We start from the raw sequence: 18,556 nt of genomic DNA, 5'->3' as shown, positions 1-18,556 counted from the left end.
GTGCAGGAACTTCATTTTTTGTTGTGTTTTGAAGTTGGTTACAAGCAGAAGGTGAAAACTATATTTCAAAATATTGTTTTCAGATATTTTTTAGAATTATTTTAAGAGTTGACTTCAGAAATCCATTTTTTAGACAATGACTTACCCCTTCCGGAATCTCCTTTCCACATAACGGTTCTTCTTTTTTAGAAAATATTTTCGGATAACTTAATAGTCAAAATATCAAATCTCCTTGAAGATAAACTATTAATTCTAAAATTTAAAAAAGAAATTTAATAACAATCAGAAGGGAAAAGATATAACACAACCCTCCAATCAAAAATAAACATCAACTTCATAATTATTTTGTTATTAAAGTGGAAAACAATTGAACGAACAGAGCAAGAACAACAAATTGCGGTGTCGCGGGTTGCTGTGTGTGGATTGAAAGAGGATGGAGATGAGAGAGAAACAAATTGGATAAGTGCGAAAGGTGGATTAGGGTTAGGTGAGTGTTTCTGATTTTTTTCAGTTAGGACTATTGTAGGATGACAGAGAGAATGTTGGAGTGAGATAGATGAAAAAGAAAGAGTTAAGAGGAATGAGGGATGAGAGAGAGGTGAGACTAAGGGTTTGGAAGTTTCTTGTTTTTTTTTTAGTTTTGAGAATGAAAATTATTCAAATACCCTTGACCTTAAATATATATATATATATATATATATATATATATATATATATATATATATATATATATATATATATATATATATATATATATATATATATATATATATGGGGTTATCTAACATATGTTTTAAGCTCTTTTTTTAGTTGGTACATTTTAGTAAAGTATATAAAGTTTTAGTAAACAAAAGTACCCTCATATATTAAGGATTCTAAATTTTAAGGTCAAGGGTATTTGAATAATTTTCATTTTCAAAACTAAAAAAAATACAAGAAACCCCCAAACCCTTACTCACCCCTCTCTCATCCCTTTTCGCTTTCATCTCTATCACTTTAACCTTCTTTTTGTTATCCCTATTGTAGTCCCAACTGAAAAAATCAGAAACATTCACCTAACCTTAATCCACATTATTCACTTATCCAATTTGTTTCTCTCTCACCTCCATCATCTCTCTCACTCACACACAATAACCCGCGACACAGCAATTTGTTGTTCTTGCTCTATTCGTTTATTTGTTTTCCACTTTAGTAACAAAATAATTGATGATGTTGATGTTGATTTTTGATAGGAGGGTTGTGTTATATCTTTTCCCTTTTAATTATTATTAAATTTCGTTTTTAAATTTTAGAATTTGTAGTTTATCTACAAGGAGATTTTATATTTTGACCGTTAAGTTGTTCGGAAATATTTTCTAGAAGAGAAAAACCTTTATGTGGAAAGTAGATTCCGGAAGGGGTAGGTCATTGTCCAGAAAATGGATTTATGAAGTCAACTCTTAAAAATAATTCTAAAAACATATTTTTCGCTTAAAACAATATTTTGGAATGTACTTTTCACCTTCCTGCATGTAACCAACGTCAAAACAAACAAAAAATGAAGTTTCTGCACAGGAACAAATTATTGAAGAGAGTTATGAATAGAAAAAATTGTTATTGTTGACTTTGTCCCCTTATTCAGAAAAGAGGTCGCTGCTCGTTCCTTTTCGAAAGTTTCATATTGATAAGCATATTTTCATTTTATTTTTGTAAAATTAATAAAAATATTTTAACAAATTACACATATTCTAGATTTGAGCAGATTGCAGAATATTGAGTAGTTTCGAAGAAGAACTACATTATATACTAACTAATTAAAAATCAACCAGAAATTAGTAAACTAGTCATAATGAACCTGTTAGCTGTCAATTGGACCACCAGCAAATTACTTTCCAAAGTAAATCACATCATGTAAGTTTATTTTAAACAATTCGCATCTCCAACTTGTTTGGTTAATATAAACAGGATGTTGTCATTCTGATTTATCATTTACCACAGCAGTGAAATTAAAAAAAAATACATTGAATTTCAAATTGAAATTTAAACTTCATGACATTCATAGTTTAACTTATACTCCTTTCATTTCTATGATTTTATCAAAATTGGTATTAAGAAACTAAATGCTTTGCAACTATTATAGGTTGATGCTAACGTCTTTTTGTGGGGGGTTTCCTTTTTTTTTAGTTTTGAAATTATTATAGACTTTAATTTTTTAGAAATTTAATAATAGGAAAAAGATATAACACAACCCTCCAATCAAAAATCAACATCAACATCATCAATTATTTTGTTATCAAAGTGAAAAACAAATGAACAAAGAAAAGAAAAGCTAAGGGTGTATGTTAGCAAACCCTACATACACACACACACACACACATATATATATATATATATATATATATATATATATATATATATATATATATGCACATACATGTATATATGCACATACATGTATATATGCACATACATGTATATATGCACATACATGTATATATGCACATACATGCATATACATACATATATCTATATGTATATATATATACATACATATATCTATATGTATATATATATATATATACATTTTCCATTTTCGTAGAAAGGTACATATGCTTTAAATGAAAGTTGTTGTACCACTTAATTTCTGCAATTGAAGCAACTGCCTAATATGAAAGAGAGAAGACTAGCCCAAGAAAATTGGCAAAATCCAACCAAAACTTTTAAAATTTCAAAGATGCTTGTTGGGCCAAAACAATACAGAGATCAAATCATAGTAATGTCAATTTATTCTAACGCCGTTACCAAATTCAAGATATATAGGTTCTAGTTAGCAAGAAAAGCATTGGAAGAAAAAAATCTTTAAGAGTTTAGTGATTAGTAGTTCAATAGAAACGCTTTCACATCACGCAAACTAGCATTCCAAATCTCTTCAAATAATCTCAATCTTCTTATCTTTCTTTTTTTCCTTTCGAAACACTAAGAATAACAATCATTTAACCTATAAAAACACTTGGCAAATGCAGAGAGAACTTAAATATAGTACAACTATTAAAGGAAAGAGTTGGTTACATTAGTCTACCAACATAGGTAGCTCGGGGATATTGCCGTTGCAGCTGTGGCCACTGAACAAAAAGTTGATCAGCCATCCGGAACTTGTACAGGAGCAAGCCACTCAAGGAGAGCCTTCTCACTCTTGCAATACTCTCAACATAGAAAATTGATGACCATTTGATTCCCACTACCTGCATAAGAGAAGCTGAGAGATTTCAGTAGCATTACAAATTATCAAATGAAGTAGATAAATTCAGTTATGGAAATAATAAAAAACTATTGAGGGGAACAAGAACCTTAAATATGAATGCAATTGCACATATGGGAATGCAAGTTCCAGGTCCATTACAAAGTATCTGGATAATAGCATACACAATTAGCTCAAATTGTAACAGACTAAAATATAATAACAGAAGCAAATCATTTTGGTATAGTACCACTTCAGGTCTAATTTTAATCATTAGCCACAGCGCATGCACCATTGCAATTAATGTAGTCCAAATTGAGGTTATATACGATTGACCAACTTCCCTACTCCGATATATCTTCATGAACTGGGCAGAATGTGTGACACTTGTTGCATTCTGCAGTAAAATTTATTTCTGATCAGAATCTGTAAACCAGCAACAAGAAAAAGTGAAAATACAGACATTAAGATATATTCTCTATTTCGGGTCCCAAGTCTGCAACTGCAAAAGGTTCAAGAAGAAATCAATAAAAACAATGATACCATAAAAAAAAATACAGCCATTCAATTAATTTATTAATTTTAAAAATTCCATCAAGGTAGCAGCTATTAAAGACAACAAACTTCTTGTGACAATAAGCTATTTGTACAGACCTAGATATTCGTGAAAAAAGCCTATAAGGGACTGGGCAGCATTGCTTTGGGTCTACCTTATTGCAAACAAGGTAATCACGTTTGTATCCGGCAACAATAAATTATCCCCAAAGAAAAAGTTTTATTTCCCTATAACTACCAAATGGAAATATATGACAATATTTTGAGCACCAATTACTACAGGCATTAACGCACATAATTTTGATCCATATATAGCAAAAAAAGGGTATCGTGTTAAAAACTATCCAATTTTATATTGTAGAACGTCCCCTTCCCCCTGCCCAACCCACACACCAGAGTAAGAAAAGATAAATAGAGATCACTGATAAAAGGTACTTGAGACAGTAAAATATAGAACCTCAGTAGCAAGGGAGTTTTCCAACAACTGAGCTTTTTCAAGACTCATATTATCAGTAGCTGCAGCAATGTAGAATCTTGGATTAAACCTATCTTTCCGTAACACTGCCAATAGATTAAGCATCTCAGCAGTATGACCACCTAAAGCAGATAAAACTATTAATTTGTGGAATTGCCATGGAATGTTTTGATATGGATGGAAAAAAAAGGAAAATAAGGTAAAACCTGATCCTAAAATAATGAGGGTACTGACAGGTTTTGAAGCCCTTTTGCTCAAGGGCCAGCAACTGTGATATATGACATAAAGGAGACGAACCAAAATCAAGGAGACCACAAAAATGGCACTTGAAAAGAGAGCAATTGAAGGACACATTAGAGAACCTGCAGCCATTGCATTTGTCCATCGGGGGTAGGTTCAAGATTTCAGTCAGAGCTACACTTACATCTTCACTGCAGAATTCAGGAGAAAATCAATGTTGTAGATATGATTAGTTCATAAGAAATTAAGCTGGAATTTATACTTGCATGTTGTAGTTACATAAATACATACACGGAAGAAGGGATGCGTTACATAAATACTCACAAGACCAAAAGCTCCCAAGATCTCAAAATAAATAATAATAACCACTGTGAACAGCTTGAGAAGGAATGCTAACAAAGTATTAAAAAATGTAAAAACTTGCCCAAATCCCGAAACATTACGGCTGGAAACCAATAACTATATCATGTGGTTTAGTTTTATACCAAACTACTTTTTTGCAAAATCAAGTTTGGTGTTTTTCAGAACCAACTTGAAAGTGGTTTTAGAAACCAGGAATTGGTTGGTTCAAAGCCAATTTTAAATCTAGTTCAAATACAAACCTGGTTCTGATCTAAAACCAGTTCCAAAGCATGAACCAATAACCTGGGTTTAGGTTCAGAACTAGTTTCAAAATAAGTGTTGAATATTTTTTTCCCAACAAAACCAATTTTTAAATGGAAAAAAGGGAAAATATACCCCGTACCAAAGTTTTGTTGTTGAATCATGAAAGTGTACATCAGACAGCATTATCAATGGTGAGATATGGCAGAGGGCTGACATTTCGCCATATAAACACGCCATTGCAGCCTATGGCGCTGCCATACCGGCATCCCTTCACAAATTAGAGAATTAATAGCTCCCAACTCTTAGCACATCATAATTGAGAGATTAAATAACTCTATTAATACTGATACTGGATTTCAGCACAATAATATTTCAAAAACAAATTTCAACGAACAATGCGAGGGCATGTTAAGGCAAAGTTATTCTAGTGAGTAACACCAATAATAATACACTAAATAAATTCAAATCAAGCATCAATTGCCAATCTCGGAATTTAAACAATAATACGAGGGGGTAGTAAAAAGATTAAGAAGAATAGTTTACAAAAATAAATTCCAATAAGAAATAACAGCAGTAGAAATCTATGAACATTTTACTCACACTGTGATCCAATAGAAAGATTACGAAAGAACGAATCCTACCGAAGACGATGGTAGTGGGATTTATGGCGGCGTTCTGGTCTGCTCTTGGTGCCGGTCACCGATTCGGTTCCAGGGTATCTTTTTGGTTACACAAGATGTAAGTTACCGAATCCGTGTTGAAATTTACTACATGTTCCACAAATTTTACCAAAGGAATCATAAGTATATTTACGAGGATATCCTTACAAAGAAAATGAAAGAAGAAGTTTGATGTTTATTGATAATTGTAAAAGAAATTTGCAATCAGATTCTGAATTGAGTTAAATTATTCATTCTTTTATTCCCAATTACTAGAAAACCTTGTATAATGACATTCAGCGTAATTAAATTGTTTTACTGTTTTACCTTTAATAATATTTTCAAACTATAACAAAAAAATTCATAATAAAATATGTCAGCATAATAAAATGAGAGAACTAAAACTTAATAAAGTAAAAGTACAAAAACATAAAATAAATTTATTTATTTAAACTACACACTTTAAACCATCACACAACTTTCTAAACATACAACAAAATCAATAATCAAAATATCAAAATTTATTAAAAGAAGAAAATTAAATTCACTTTGCAGTTTGACATATGATTAAGGTTAAATCATTTATAAGGTTTCTATTTATTTCAATTTGATCTTTGTTTGTTTTTTTATTTCAATTGAATTTTTAATGGTGAAAGATTGATGCAATTAGACTTTTGTTATTAAATTAGTTGAATAACCTTAAATATCACCTGACATGTCACGTTGATATGGTGTAAAAAAAATATGTGACAGATTCTTAGTAAGGTGGATTTTGTTATTTTTAAAATAAGGATTAATAATTATTATAATTCTTATTTATGTTGGATTTTTTTAAATAAGTTTTTTTCTTATTTTTTTTTTTCAATTAGGTCTTTAAAAGTGGAAAATTGAAGTAATTGACTTCTTGCCATTAAATTGGGTTAACATGGTTAATTTTAGGTGACATGTATGTGAGGTGGATTAATTTAAAAACGTGTCATATGTAGAGCCTCTTAGATAAAAAAAATGTTTAATTAAAAGATTAAAAACAAAAGGGTTTCTACAATTAAGCTTGCATGTTCTTCCAACAAAGATCACTTTGTGGTTTTGGATGAGCAAAAATCCAAAGGGAAAACTTGCACATACTCCCTCAATTTGAGGAGCAAGTAAAGCATAATGCCGACAAAAAATTCCAAAGTGAAACTACAACACAAACGAGCATAACGAAGGACTCTTTTTTAGTGTTCATGTCTTTGATAGCCATGACTAATTCAATCCCTGCAAACAGTAAAAGCACCCTAAGAATCCCAATCGGAACCAACTTTGAAATCGTCCTAGGTAATCTTAACGAAGGAAATCTTTGAAGGCCCAAACCTAAGATCTCTGAAAATGGAAGGGTCGCGAACAAAAGAGAAGATGATGGCCATGGAAGATGGTCGTGCCAACTGGGTTTTGCAATTAAGGTTCATCACGAAGGAGGTTGCGATTTTGATCTAGGTTTCTGATTTAATCTCCTGCAAGTTGCTTGCGATTGACGAAGGATGAGAAGATGCAGCAGCACACGTCATGGTGAAGTTGGTTCGTAAATCGCAACGCCACTAATAGGTTTGCGTCGCGAAGATGGTGGAGGTGTGAATTGGTGAGCTTGAAGGCGTGCGAATTTGAGTTTTCTGTTGGTCTGTTGTGAAGCGTAATTAGGGTTCCTGAGTTTGTGAAAATTGGGATTTCTCTGCATGTCTGTTGTGAGGTGCGATTCATTGTAATTTGGGGTTGATTTTTGGGTTTTCTTTCGCAGGCTTGATGCATAGGGAAAAATATTTAGGGGTGGTGCTTCATCGTAATGGAGGATGACCCTTTTTCTTAATTTTTTTAATTAAACATTTTCACCTAAGAGAATCGGCTCATTAAAATAATTCACCTCACACTGACACGTCACTTGAAAGTTAACTCCGTTAACCAAATTTAACGGCAAGGAGCCAATTACTTGAATTTTTCACTTTTAGGGACCTATTAAAAAAAAAATAAGAAAGAGACCAACATAAATAAGGACTACGAGAATGATTAAACCTTAAAATAAAAAATTAAAAAGTTTCTTTTTCCATCTAGAACCAAAAAGCTTCATCCTTCTTCATTAATGGTGGTAATAGCCTAAACAGAACCATCGTCAACCACCAGATTTGGTGAAACATTGACAATAGCGAAGGTAACATTGCTTCTCCATGATACCCAAACCAGCAACGACAATGAGAATAATTGTGCCTCCATCATCTTCCTCATAAAAAACGCGACTTCACCAATGTCTCACGCTTGCAAAAACAGACCCAGGTTCGTTTAATCACAAATTAATGAACAGTTCACGAGTCTCATCATCCATCTTCTCTTGCGAAACATCAACTTCAAAACGCATAAGCCAAATTGTGGAAGCCATCGCGTTTCCAAATCACGCTGCCATGGGAACCACCTGCAGAAAACTAGAAACCAGCATTTGTTCGTCCACCACATGTCTCGCGTTAGCAACCATCACAATCCCCAATTTCACTCAATCAATCCCCAATTTGGATGATAGAACCCGATAAACCTTGATTTCATGAAATGCAAATTCCCTAAAAAAATCTCAATTTGATTTTAATTATATTTTCATGAATTCTGATGTTTAAAATATCAAAAGGACGAAAAAAAAGAAATGAAATAAGAGCGGGTGAAGGAGTTAAGTTAGAGATCTGTTTCTAGACCTTGAAGTCACTTCCGGGATTAGCTTGATTTGGGCTAGGAAATCCTTTTCTTTGTAGGTGATTGCCACCATTAATGGAGGAAGAAGAAGTTTTTTTTGGTTTTTAATGAAAGAAGAAGTTTTTTAATTTTTAATTTTAAAAATAACAAAATCCACCTAACTAACCATCTCACTTTGCCATTGATTTTAATTACACCATATCACTTTGCTACCTCAATTCACATTTAACGCCCTTAAGCCAATTTAACAGAGGGTCTAATTGCATAAATAGAAGAACTCAATTGGAATTAAAAAAAATAAGTGAGGAGCCAAATTAAGACAAATCATCCTAAACAGAGAAATAAAAAATGATTTAACCTATGATTAAATACGATGCTAACATTTGACAATATAGGCCTTTTGCACTCTTTTATCAAGTATAGACTATAATATAAGAAAATTATCAATTTGCTTTTTTTATTTATTTGACATTTTTGTTTGTTTCAAATCTCAACCACCTTGATGTTCTAAATAATTGTCTAAGAAAAAACAAAATGTGTCATCATGCAGGACGGAAAAAAAGAGCATATCCACAAGTTCAAAAGACGTTGAGAGCGCATAAGAGCTCCAATGAAAGCGTCATTGACGACATAATGATCGCTTGACCAAGACGATCAAAATCATGTAATCATCGGTCGAAACTATAACTCCGATAATGACAGCGATAGATGATGGCGTCGTCGATGGCGGTAGACGATGATATCACGTAGAATATAGTGAAAAACTATGTATAAGATTAATCTCCGCTTATGTATAAAGATAGGATCCTCCAATTTTAATAGAAGAAATATGAGTTAAGCCCAAAATACAAATAAAAAACACATTAAACAAAGATAAAGATAAAGATAATATATCGAACAACATATAATAATTATATATAATTATTAATATATATTATTCTTGTATATTATTATAAATTTTATTATTATTATTATTATTATTATTATTATTAACATTATTAGTAATAATAATAATATTATTATTATTATTATTACAATAACTATCATTATTATAACATAATTGTATTATAATTAGTATTATTGTAACATCCCAAAAATACAGTATAAAAACTATACAAGAGAAAAATCACATATTCATAATATTCCATATCAGTCTTACAAAAGATGAGACTTACGCTTATGGCCGAACGACCTTACAAGATAACGGGAAAATTAAAACTGTACAAATATGCAATCTAGACTGAACAGTTTACAAAAGACGTACCGAACGGTCATAGAAAATAAGAAAACAACAAATGACCGAACGGTTATCACACAAAGAAACTAACTACTGACTGAACGGATCTACTGTTCGATCTTAACTTCTACCTCGACCAAACTTTCTTCTTCCAGTGCCTCTTCCAGCAAAGCTTCTCCTTCTACTCACATCCACACGGATGATCATTGAAACAGAAGGACAACCACCGAATGCACAAAACGGACAAGACAGAAAATAGGGTAAGCTTATGTAATTTAATTCAATTATCAACATATATTTCACTCAATCAATTTAAACAAGATAACTCATTAACTCTTTCATGCAAAGCCTAAGACTAGACTCTGACTGTCCGGACTGTATGAATTCTGTGTAGCTACGACGTTCGTGCACCCGGGTGATGTAGTAATTGTGATACCCTCAACAGCTGCCACCCGAGGTTAGTCCGTTCTGCCCAAATTAATCATAAGGACTAGGACCTCCTGCCATTCCCACACATGACTTACCCTTCTCTATGTGAGAAACGAGTAATCACGGAATATCAGGATGAACCGCCAGCTTAGCATGCCCACATTCATACTTTACCAATTCCAATATACATTCATGTGATATTCCTCCCCAAAATACTCGTTCATAACCGAAGTCATTTCATCCATATCATATTCCATCATCTTTCATTTTCAAAACCTCAAATCGAACAAATTTGAATACAGATCCCATAGGATACCAAATACCGACCGTTAATCTTCAACCCCGAACGAGACCGAACACTTGGAGTGAGACCGAGAGGTCTCCAGTTCCAAAATTGATCAAAACTGAGAGAGATACTATCGGAGTTGAGAAAGACACCGATTACAATAATATTTCTCAAAGACTAATAAAATCGAACGTTATTTACAAGGTGGGCCAATTTAATGAACTGACTCATGAGAGTTTAGACCGAACGCCAATAAGCCTAGGCCGAGTACTAAGACTCTAGGCCAAACACCATAGAAACTGATACTGTAGGACATCGAATAATAATAAGTGACGGAATTATATGAAGAAACCGAACGCTATAAATACTTAGCTTATTTATGAGTTTAACATCAAGGAGAACAAGTGCTAGTCGAAGACCGAGCACTGTAGAGACCGAACGCTATTAGTTTTGGCCGAATGCTCTTATTTAAAAATTAAATTACAGAATCAAGGTCGAGCGCTTGGTTTAAGACCGAGCACCACTTAGTACGAGCACTTGGCATAAGACCGAACACTACTTAGTACGAGCACTTGGTGTAAGACCGAGCACTACTTAGTACGAGCGCTTGGTGTAAGACTGAACACTACTAAACTTATAGAATAAAGGCTTGATAAATATAAGATACCATTTAACTAGTGTTTAAGAATGAACGAAATATATACAAATACATATAGATATACTTAAGTTTATAACAGAATACCAAGGAACGAATATCCTTGGTTTAACGCTTATATACAAATATTACTAAACGAAGACGCTCGGTTCTCAACTGAAATTCCATCCAAATGAAAGAATCCAGTTCCAACCGAGTCCACAGGAAAACCGAACGGTCAAAGACCTTCAGTGACGAACATAAATTTTCATATGGAATTATATACTTAGAATTCTTTATATCAATTCATTTCTCAACATCTATCTTCATAATTTCATACATCCATATCATAGTAAATATTCATACTTCATACAGTCAAAACATAGCAACAATCATATTTCATATTCATTCAGCAAATCAACGAACATGCATCCATTCAAAACGAACATAAAATCAAATTATATAAGCTTCCCTTACCTCTTAACGTGACCGAACGCTCACAGAGGCAGAATACGGGTTCACCTCTACCAGTCTTATACACTTAGAGCCCACCGATTTAAAACTAAACCAAATTCAAGACCAAAGTTTCTATCAGAATGAGTGATAGATTGTCGTTGAAGCTAATAAATTAATACTACTTTTCAAGGGAACTTCAGTATTGCCAAGTAGTATTTAAGAAAGTAGATAGGGTTAACGTAACCCTGAGTCGTCTCCCAACGAACACGGAATTGCTTTCGAATATCTGATTCTTATGAATGCAATGCTTATGAATGCAATGCTTATGAATAAAAGTAATGGTTTAAGAATGTTTAAAGAACAAATAAGAAACTTAAAAACAGTTACGATGAAATAGGCTAATTCCACTGCTTTTCCAAGATAGATTCATCATCGGTTATTCACGGATAATTGTTCAATTGATTATTGTTTAAGTTTCAAATTAATTAAAGTACATTATTAATTAATTTGAGGGCGATCATGCATTTAACCAAAGTAAATTCTCAATCAAATGCAAAACCTTTCTAGATTATTCACAATAAATTCAACCAAAGTACATTCTCGATCAAATTTTATTGTGTTTAATCATGTCTATTCTTAAATCTCCTAACCAAATTAAAAGCTAATCAATCAAAGTAAATTCTCAATTGATTATAGTTGAAATTATTACTAATCAACCAAAGTACATTCTCAATTGATAGTAAAAATCATTTAATCATATGAAAGTTCCTAAATTAAATCAAAGTAAATTCTCAATTAAACCTAGAAACCCTAGAACTCATATAATCAATATGCATGTAGATTCAAACACATTATGATGCAAAAATCTTTGCTTTTAACAAGATAGAGAGATGAAAGACATAGAGAGAACAGCTTAAATCAATAATCAAAGTAAACAATTGCATTAACTGAACGTAACCTCAGAATCCGTCATGGAATTACAGCAGAATAGCCCTAGATGCTTAGCTCTCCATGAATGGAGTTGAATACAAGATGAAAGAAAAGTGAGAGGAGTATGAGAGAATGAATTAAGTGAAGTGAAGTCCTCTGGGTCTCTTTAAATAGGCTTGATTGGGCTTGGACTCTGAATATTCAGTTGATAGAATCTTTTATCTTATATCTTCCAAATAACTAAAAGATTTAAATAATTATAACATTATTTGGAAGATATTTTCTGTTGATATTCCCAATTTAAATTAATTCAACAACTGAATTTTATTTTTTTATCTTTTTTGACTTTCTAAAATTACACAAATGCCCTGAAATTTCCTCTATCTGCATTTTAGCCCCAACTGAATTATTCAAAATTGCACCAGAACCCCTGTTGACCAGCTTTGACCAGACTTAAGCAGTGTTGACCAGCTTTGACTGAGGAAGGGCGCGGCCAATGAGAGCTTGCCACGTGTCAGCCCTTTCCCACCCAAAATTAGGGTTTTGCAAATTGGGGGAAAGGGCTTCCCCCTCCACCTCTGCCGCGAATCTGATGCAGGTCCGGTGACGAAGCGGATGGCTCTCGTTGATGATGGAGGCGCGACATTGGCAATGCGGCATTGATGCGAAGAAGATGATGGATGGTGGTGAAGGTCGCTGTTTTGATGTGCGCGACGTTCGCGATTCGAACTCGCGATTTTTGGGTTGGTGATGTTTCTCTGCATTTCAGGTTTGATGGCGGAAACGGTTGAAGTCTCGCGGTGGCTTGTGAGAAAGAAGATGTTGGCCGCCATTGAGGAAGGTGGAATCGCGACTCTGGGTTTTGTGATTTTTCTGAGTGTAGGTGGTGAACATTAACGGAGGCCATGCGGCGTGGTGGCGCCATGGAGAAGAAGACTTGTGCGATGGTTGATGGTGGCCTGTAGTGTCGCGGCGGCAACACGGTGAGGAGCGTGAATCGTGGTGGCAAGGTGCGAGAATGATGGAACGACGTGATGAAGATGACTGTGCCGTGTGAGAAACGTTGTATCGCGACAGCCATGGAGATGCGAAGAAGATGAACGGAGGTTGGGGATGATGCGGGACGGAGGCGGAGCGGCGCGGCAAGGTTGCGGCAGCGGCGGAAGCGGAACGGCGGCTAGGGTTTCAGTGGGTGGAAGATGATGCTCATGTGTTAGGGCTGATGTGGCGACATGTGGTTGGCTAGGTCTGTGTGGGTAGGATTTGGACACGTGGCATGATCTGGTGGACTCTAGCTTAGGAGGGGTATGGGTAGGGAAATTTAGGAGGTGTATTTAGAATAGGGTTACTGTTTGGCTTAGTATTGGGCCTGTTTAAGAGAAGAGGGGTGTATGTAAGGAAATTGGGAGGTGCAAGGGTAAAAGTTGCATGTTTGGCCCATCTATACATTATTTTCCAAATAAAACCTGATTTTGGGCCTTGAATTGCCATTTGGACCAATAAAACTTATATTCTCAGCTGCACAAATAAACATTAGAACATCTAAGAATAATTTATGCGCTAAAACTTACTTTTTACCTCTCTTTATTTCCCAAACCCAATAATTTCAATCATCACAAATTCACTTAAAATCAACCATTTAAACACAATTATCCCATCAAAATTTTAATTTTCAAACATAAATGTGAGCATAAATATGCACTCATCAATGAGATAATACATTCATGCAACCAGAAATCTGAGTTTGCATGTGAAAGGGAACTAACGTTCTAGGGGGAAAGCAATTCACCGGCTTAAAACCACAACTCGATCGGTTTAAATGAAAGCCCTTGACGCCGGGAGAGTTCAAACGGTGCCTGAGTGGTGATCGGAAGAAGAAATGATGAGAATCCTTAGAGAGAAGTAAGAGCTTTTTAGAAAGAAGGAGGAGAGAATGGAAGTTTCAGAAATCTGGGGAAGAAGGGTGCATGCAGAAGGTGGCGTGAAATTTTGAAAACTTTGAGTTTTACTCCTACCGTCAAAGTCGAACGGCCCCTCAGCTGCTCACACATGCCTTCCACTTTCTGATTTCCAGATCCCCTTTGCTTGACACTTGGCTTCCACTACTTGGGGTTTTTAGTGGATTTTAATAAGTTCTGACATCCCCCCTAACTACAAAAATTTTCGTCCTCGAAAATTAAAACTTACCAGAAAACAGACGAGGATACAAGTCTCTCATGGCATCTTCCACTTCCCATGTAGAGTCGTCCGTCTTCTTGTCCCAGACCACTTTAACTAATCTGATGGCTTTTCTCTTGAGTTGTTTGGTTCGGCTATCTTCAATGCGTACTGGATGCATCTCTACCAAACGGTCTTCACGAATTCGAACGTCTTTTAACTCCAACACATGAGAAGGATCCGCGATATATTTCCGGAGTTGGCATACATGGAAAACTGGGTGAAGGTTGGATAGTAGAGGAGGCAAAGCTATCTCGTAAACCACTGGTCCGATGCGCCTTAAGATCTGATACGGGCCAATGAATTTGGGAGACAACTTCTTAGGACGAACGACTCTGCCCACTCTAGTAGTTGGATTCAGTCTAAGAAAGACATGATCTCCTGCAGCGAACTCCAAAGGCCTTCTCCTCTTGTCGGCATAGGACTTCTGCCTGCTTTTAGACGCTTTCAATATTTCTTGAATCACCTTTACCTTCTCGGTCGTCTGCTGAATAAGTTCAGGTCCAGTCAACACCTTTTCTCCTTCCTGGAACCAATAGAGAGGGGTTATGCATTTTCTTCCATATAAAGCTTCAAAAGGAGTCATTCCAATGCTGGACTGGAAACTGTTGTTGTAGGTGAATTCAACTAACGATAAGACTTCATCCCAGACTCCCAAGTGATCTAAGACGCACGTCCTTTATAAATCTTCAAGTGTCTGGATGGTCCTCTCAGATTGACCGTCCGTCTAGGGATGGTACGCTGAGCTCATTTGCAGTTTGCTACCCAATTCACTTTGCAGGGACTGCCAAAACTGAGACTTAAATCTTGTATCTCGGTCAGAGATGATGTTGGACGACACTCCATGTAACCGAACGATCTCGTTGATGTAAAGTTGTGCAAGCTTTGCCATAGACATCTTCAGGTTGACAGCTAAGAAGTGTGCACTCTTTGTTAGCCGATCCACTCTAACCCAAATGGAGTCATGATTCTTGACCGTACGGGGTAAGTGGGTCACGAAATCCATAGAAATGTTGTCCCACTTCCACTCAAGAATCTCCAGCTGCTATAGTAGACTGCCCGGTCTTTGATGCTTTGCCTTTGCTCGTTGACAAGTTAGACAAGATGCCACAAACCGAGCGACATCACTCTTCATTCTTAGCCACCAAAAAGACTTCCTGAGATCTTGATACATCTTAGTCATGCCAGGATGCATGCTAAGATGACTTTGATGTCCTTCCTCAAGAATTATCCTCTTCAACTCGCCATCATTCGGAACACACGTCCTATCTCTGTATCGTAGGAGATCGTCCGTTCCAGTATTGAAGTACTTGGCTTTGTCTGTACCGATTGAGCTCAAGACCTTTTGCAGGTCTTCGTCAGTCGACTGCTTTTCCTTGATTTGGTCAAAGACGTCACTAGATATTCTAAGGGTACAACACCTTATACCGCTCGAATCTAAATTGAACTGCAACCTTAAGTCCCTAAAACTTTCAACCAGACTTAGCTCTTTGACCATCATTGTCGAAACATGAACTGCTTTTCTGCTTAAGGCATCCGCTACCACATTAGCCTTCCCAGATGATAAAGCAGTTCAAAATCATAGTCCTTCAAGAACTCAAGCCACCTCCTTTGCCTCATATTTAATTCTTTCTGATCAAAGAAGTACTTGAGACTCTTGTGATCGCTACATACTTGAAACGTAGCCCCGTACAAGTAATGCCTCCATATCTTCAATGCAAAGACCACTACTGCCAATTCCAGATCATGAGTAGGGTAGTTCTTCTCATGTACCTTCAGCTGCCTAGAAGCATATGCCACTACCCTCTTCTCTTGCACAAGAACACACCCCAAACCTTGGTAAGAAGCATCGCAGTAGACTTCGAACGGTTTGGCCGTGTTCAGAATAACCAAAACCGGAGCGCTCGTCAACTTCCGCTTTAGTTCTTGGAAACTAGATTCACACTGATTGGTCTATGCGAACGGGTGATCTTTTCTGGTCAAATGAGTCAACGACGCTACTATCTTAGAGAATCCTTCAATAAACCTTCTATAGTAGCCCGCTAGCCCCACAAAACTTCTAACTTCAGTGACCGAACGGGGACTGTCCCATTCCAGTACCACTCGCACCTTAGCCAAATCCACCGAGATACCTTCTGCCGAGATTACGTGCCCCAAAAACTGTACTTCCTTCATCCAGAATTCACACTTGGATAACTTGGAATATAACTTCTTTTCTCTCAACACACCAAGCACTATCCTAAAGTGTTCTTCATGTTCTTCACGACTCTTGGAGTAAATTAGGATATCATCAATAAAAACGACCACAAACTTGTCAAGGAATGGTCTAAAAATGTGATTCATGTAGTCCATGAATATGGCAGGAGCATTAGTAACACCGAACGACATTACTACGTACTCGTAGTGACCATATCGAGACCTGAATGCAGTCTTCTAAACGTCTCCTTCCTTAACCAGAATTTGGTGATATCCTGATCCCAAATCAATCTTCGAAAATATAGTAGCCTCATGCAATTGATCCAACAGATCATCAATCCTTGGCAAGGGGTACCTGTTCTTGATAGTCAACTTGTTCAACTGTCGATAGTCCACACACAGTCGAGAGCTACCATCTTTCTTCTTCACTAACAATACTGGAGCTCCTTAAGGTGACACACTTGGCAGAATGAACTGCTTGTCCATTAAATCTTCAATTTGCTTCTTCAGTTTGGCCAACTCGGCTGGAGACATCAGGTATGGCGCTATAGAGACGGGCCCTGCTCCCGACACCAAATCAATTGTGAACTCTACCTCGCGAGGGTAAGGTAGTCCGGGTACTTCTTCTGGAAAAACGTCTGAAAATTCATTCACAACTGATCGTTCTCCACTTCGCTCGCGACTAACCGCTCGGTCATAACTCAACTCCTCGAGCACTTCGTCTGTATGCGTCATTATCAGAAAATAGTTGGCACCTTCCATGATATCTTCTCTTAGTTGACCGAGCGTTATCGAATTCTCTTCTTCTTCATCAGGGAATACTAACTTCTTCTCACCACAATCTATGAGAATGTGATTGGCAGCCAACCAATCCATTCTTAAAATCACCTCCAATTCTTTTAAAGGTAAACAGATAAGGTTTACTTTATATCTACGCCCTTCCACCTCAATAGGACATCTAATGCACATAGTAGACGTCGTAACCTCACCAGCCGCTGGAGTTGACACCACCAAGTCAAACTGCATCTTACTCTCAATCAATCCCAGTTTCTCAACGCACGCCTTCGAGATGAAGGAATGTGTTGCCCCCGAGTCAAATAACACACAGCAAGAAATACCATACAACAAGCAAGTACCGATAATGAGGTTACCTGAGTTTGTTGCCTCAACACCAGTTATTGCATAAACTCAACCGACCGCTTGTGCTCGGCCACCACCTCTCGGTTGATTTCTTCCAGCATTCGGTGGCCTCATCACTTCTCGCCTTCCATGTTACACTCGCTCTCCAGATGACCATTCCTTCTACACCAAGCGCAAAACTTTCCTCCCACTAGTTGAGGACATGACGACCGGTATGGGGTCCTCCACATTGAAAAAAAGTTACGGTCCCCTACTGTCCAGACTGACTGACCGCAATCAAAGACTGGGAAGGAGACCTACCAGAACTTGCGGGTAGTGCAGGACGAGAATAAGGGGTCCTCCTCTGACCTGAAGTGTTTCTTGAAAGAACGGGTCCTCGAGCCGTCTGCTATTGTTGCTTCTTCTGCTGTTCGACCTCTTGAATGTTCTTCTCCATTACCTTGGCTCTCTCCACCATGGCAGGAAAAGACTTAATGCATAGGCTTTAAATCAGTACTTTGAGATCGCTTCTCAATCCATTCTCGAACTTCCGACACTGCCATTATTCACTGTAGCCATAGTATTAAACCT

At 36.4% G+C, this 18,556-nt stretch overlaps 1 protein-coding gene and 1 pseudogene across 2 annotated transcripts; both read right to left on the bottom strand.

Annotated features, from left to right (window-relative positions):
* Positions 1–2,896: 2,896 nt before the first annotated feature.
* LOC148206440 (uncharacterized) lies at positions 2,897–5,939 on the bottom strand (annotated as a pseudogene). Its single transcript, XR_015786072.1, has 7 exons — positions 5,694–5,939; positions 5,233–5,361; positions 4,454–4,678; positions 4,230–4,369; positions 3,468–3,614; positions 3,327–3,386; positions 2,897–3,221 (listed from the first exon to the last, which is right to left on the bottom strand). The product of XR_015786072.1 is annotated as an uncharacterized LOC148206440 (transcript).
* Positions 5,940–17,293: 11,354 nt separating this feature from the next.
* Positions 17,294–17,872, bottom strand: LOC148206439 (uncharacterized). Its single transcript, XM_088107849.1, has one exon. The coding sequence runs from the start codon at positions 17,870–17,872 to the stop codon at positions 17,294–17,296; it is 579 nt and encodes a 192-aa protein (XP_087963975.1).
* Between the last annotated feature and the right edge of the window lie 684 nt (positions 17,873–18,556).

This window comes from Vigna umbellata, chromosome 1 (assembly GCF_029865625.1).
Source record: "Vigna umbellata cultivar VRB3 chromosome 1, Vumbellata_1.0, whole genome shotgun sequence".
NCBI lineage: Eukaryota > Viridiplantae > Streptophyta > Magnoliopsida > Fabales > Fabaceae > Vigna > Vigna umbellata.
The sequence above is the reverse complement of the archived record's forward strand: the minus strand, read 5'-3'. Positions and strand labels throughout refer to the sequence as shown.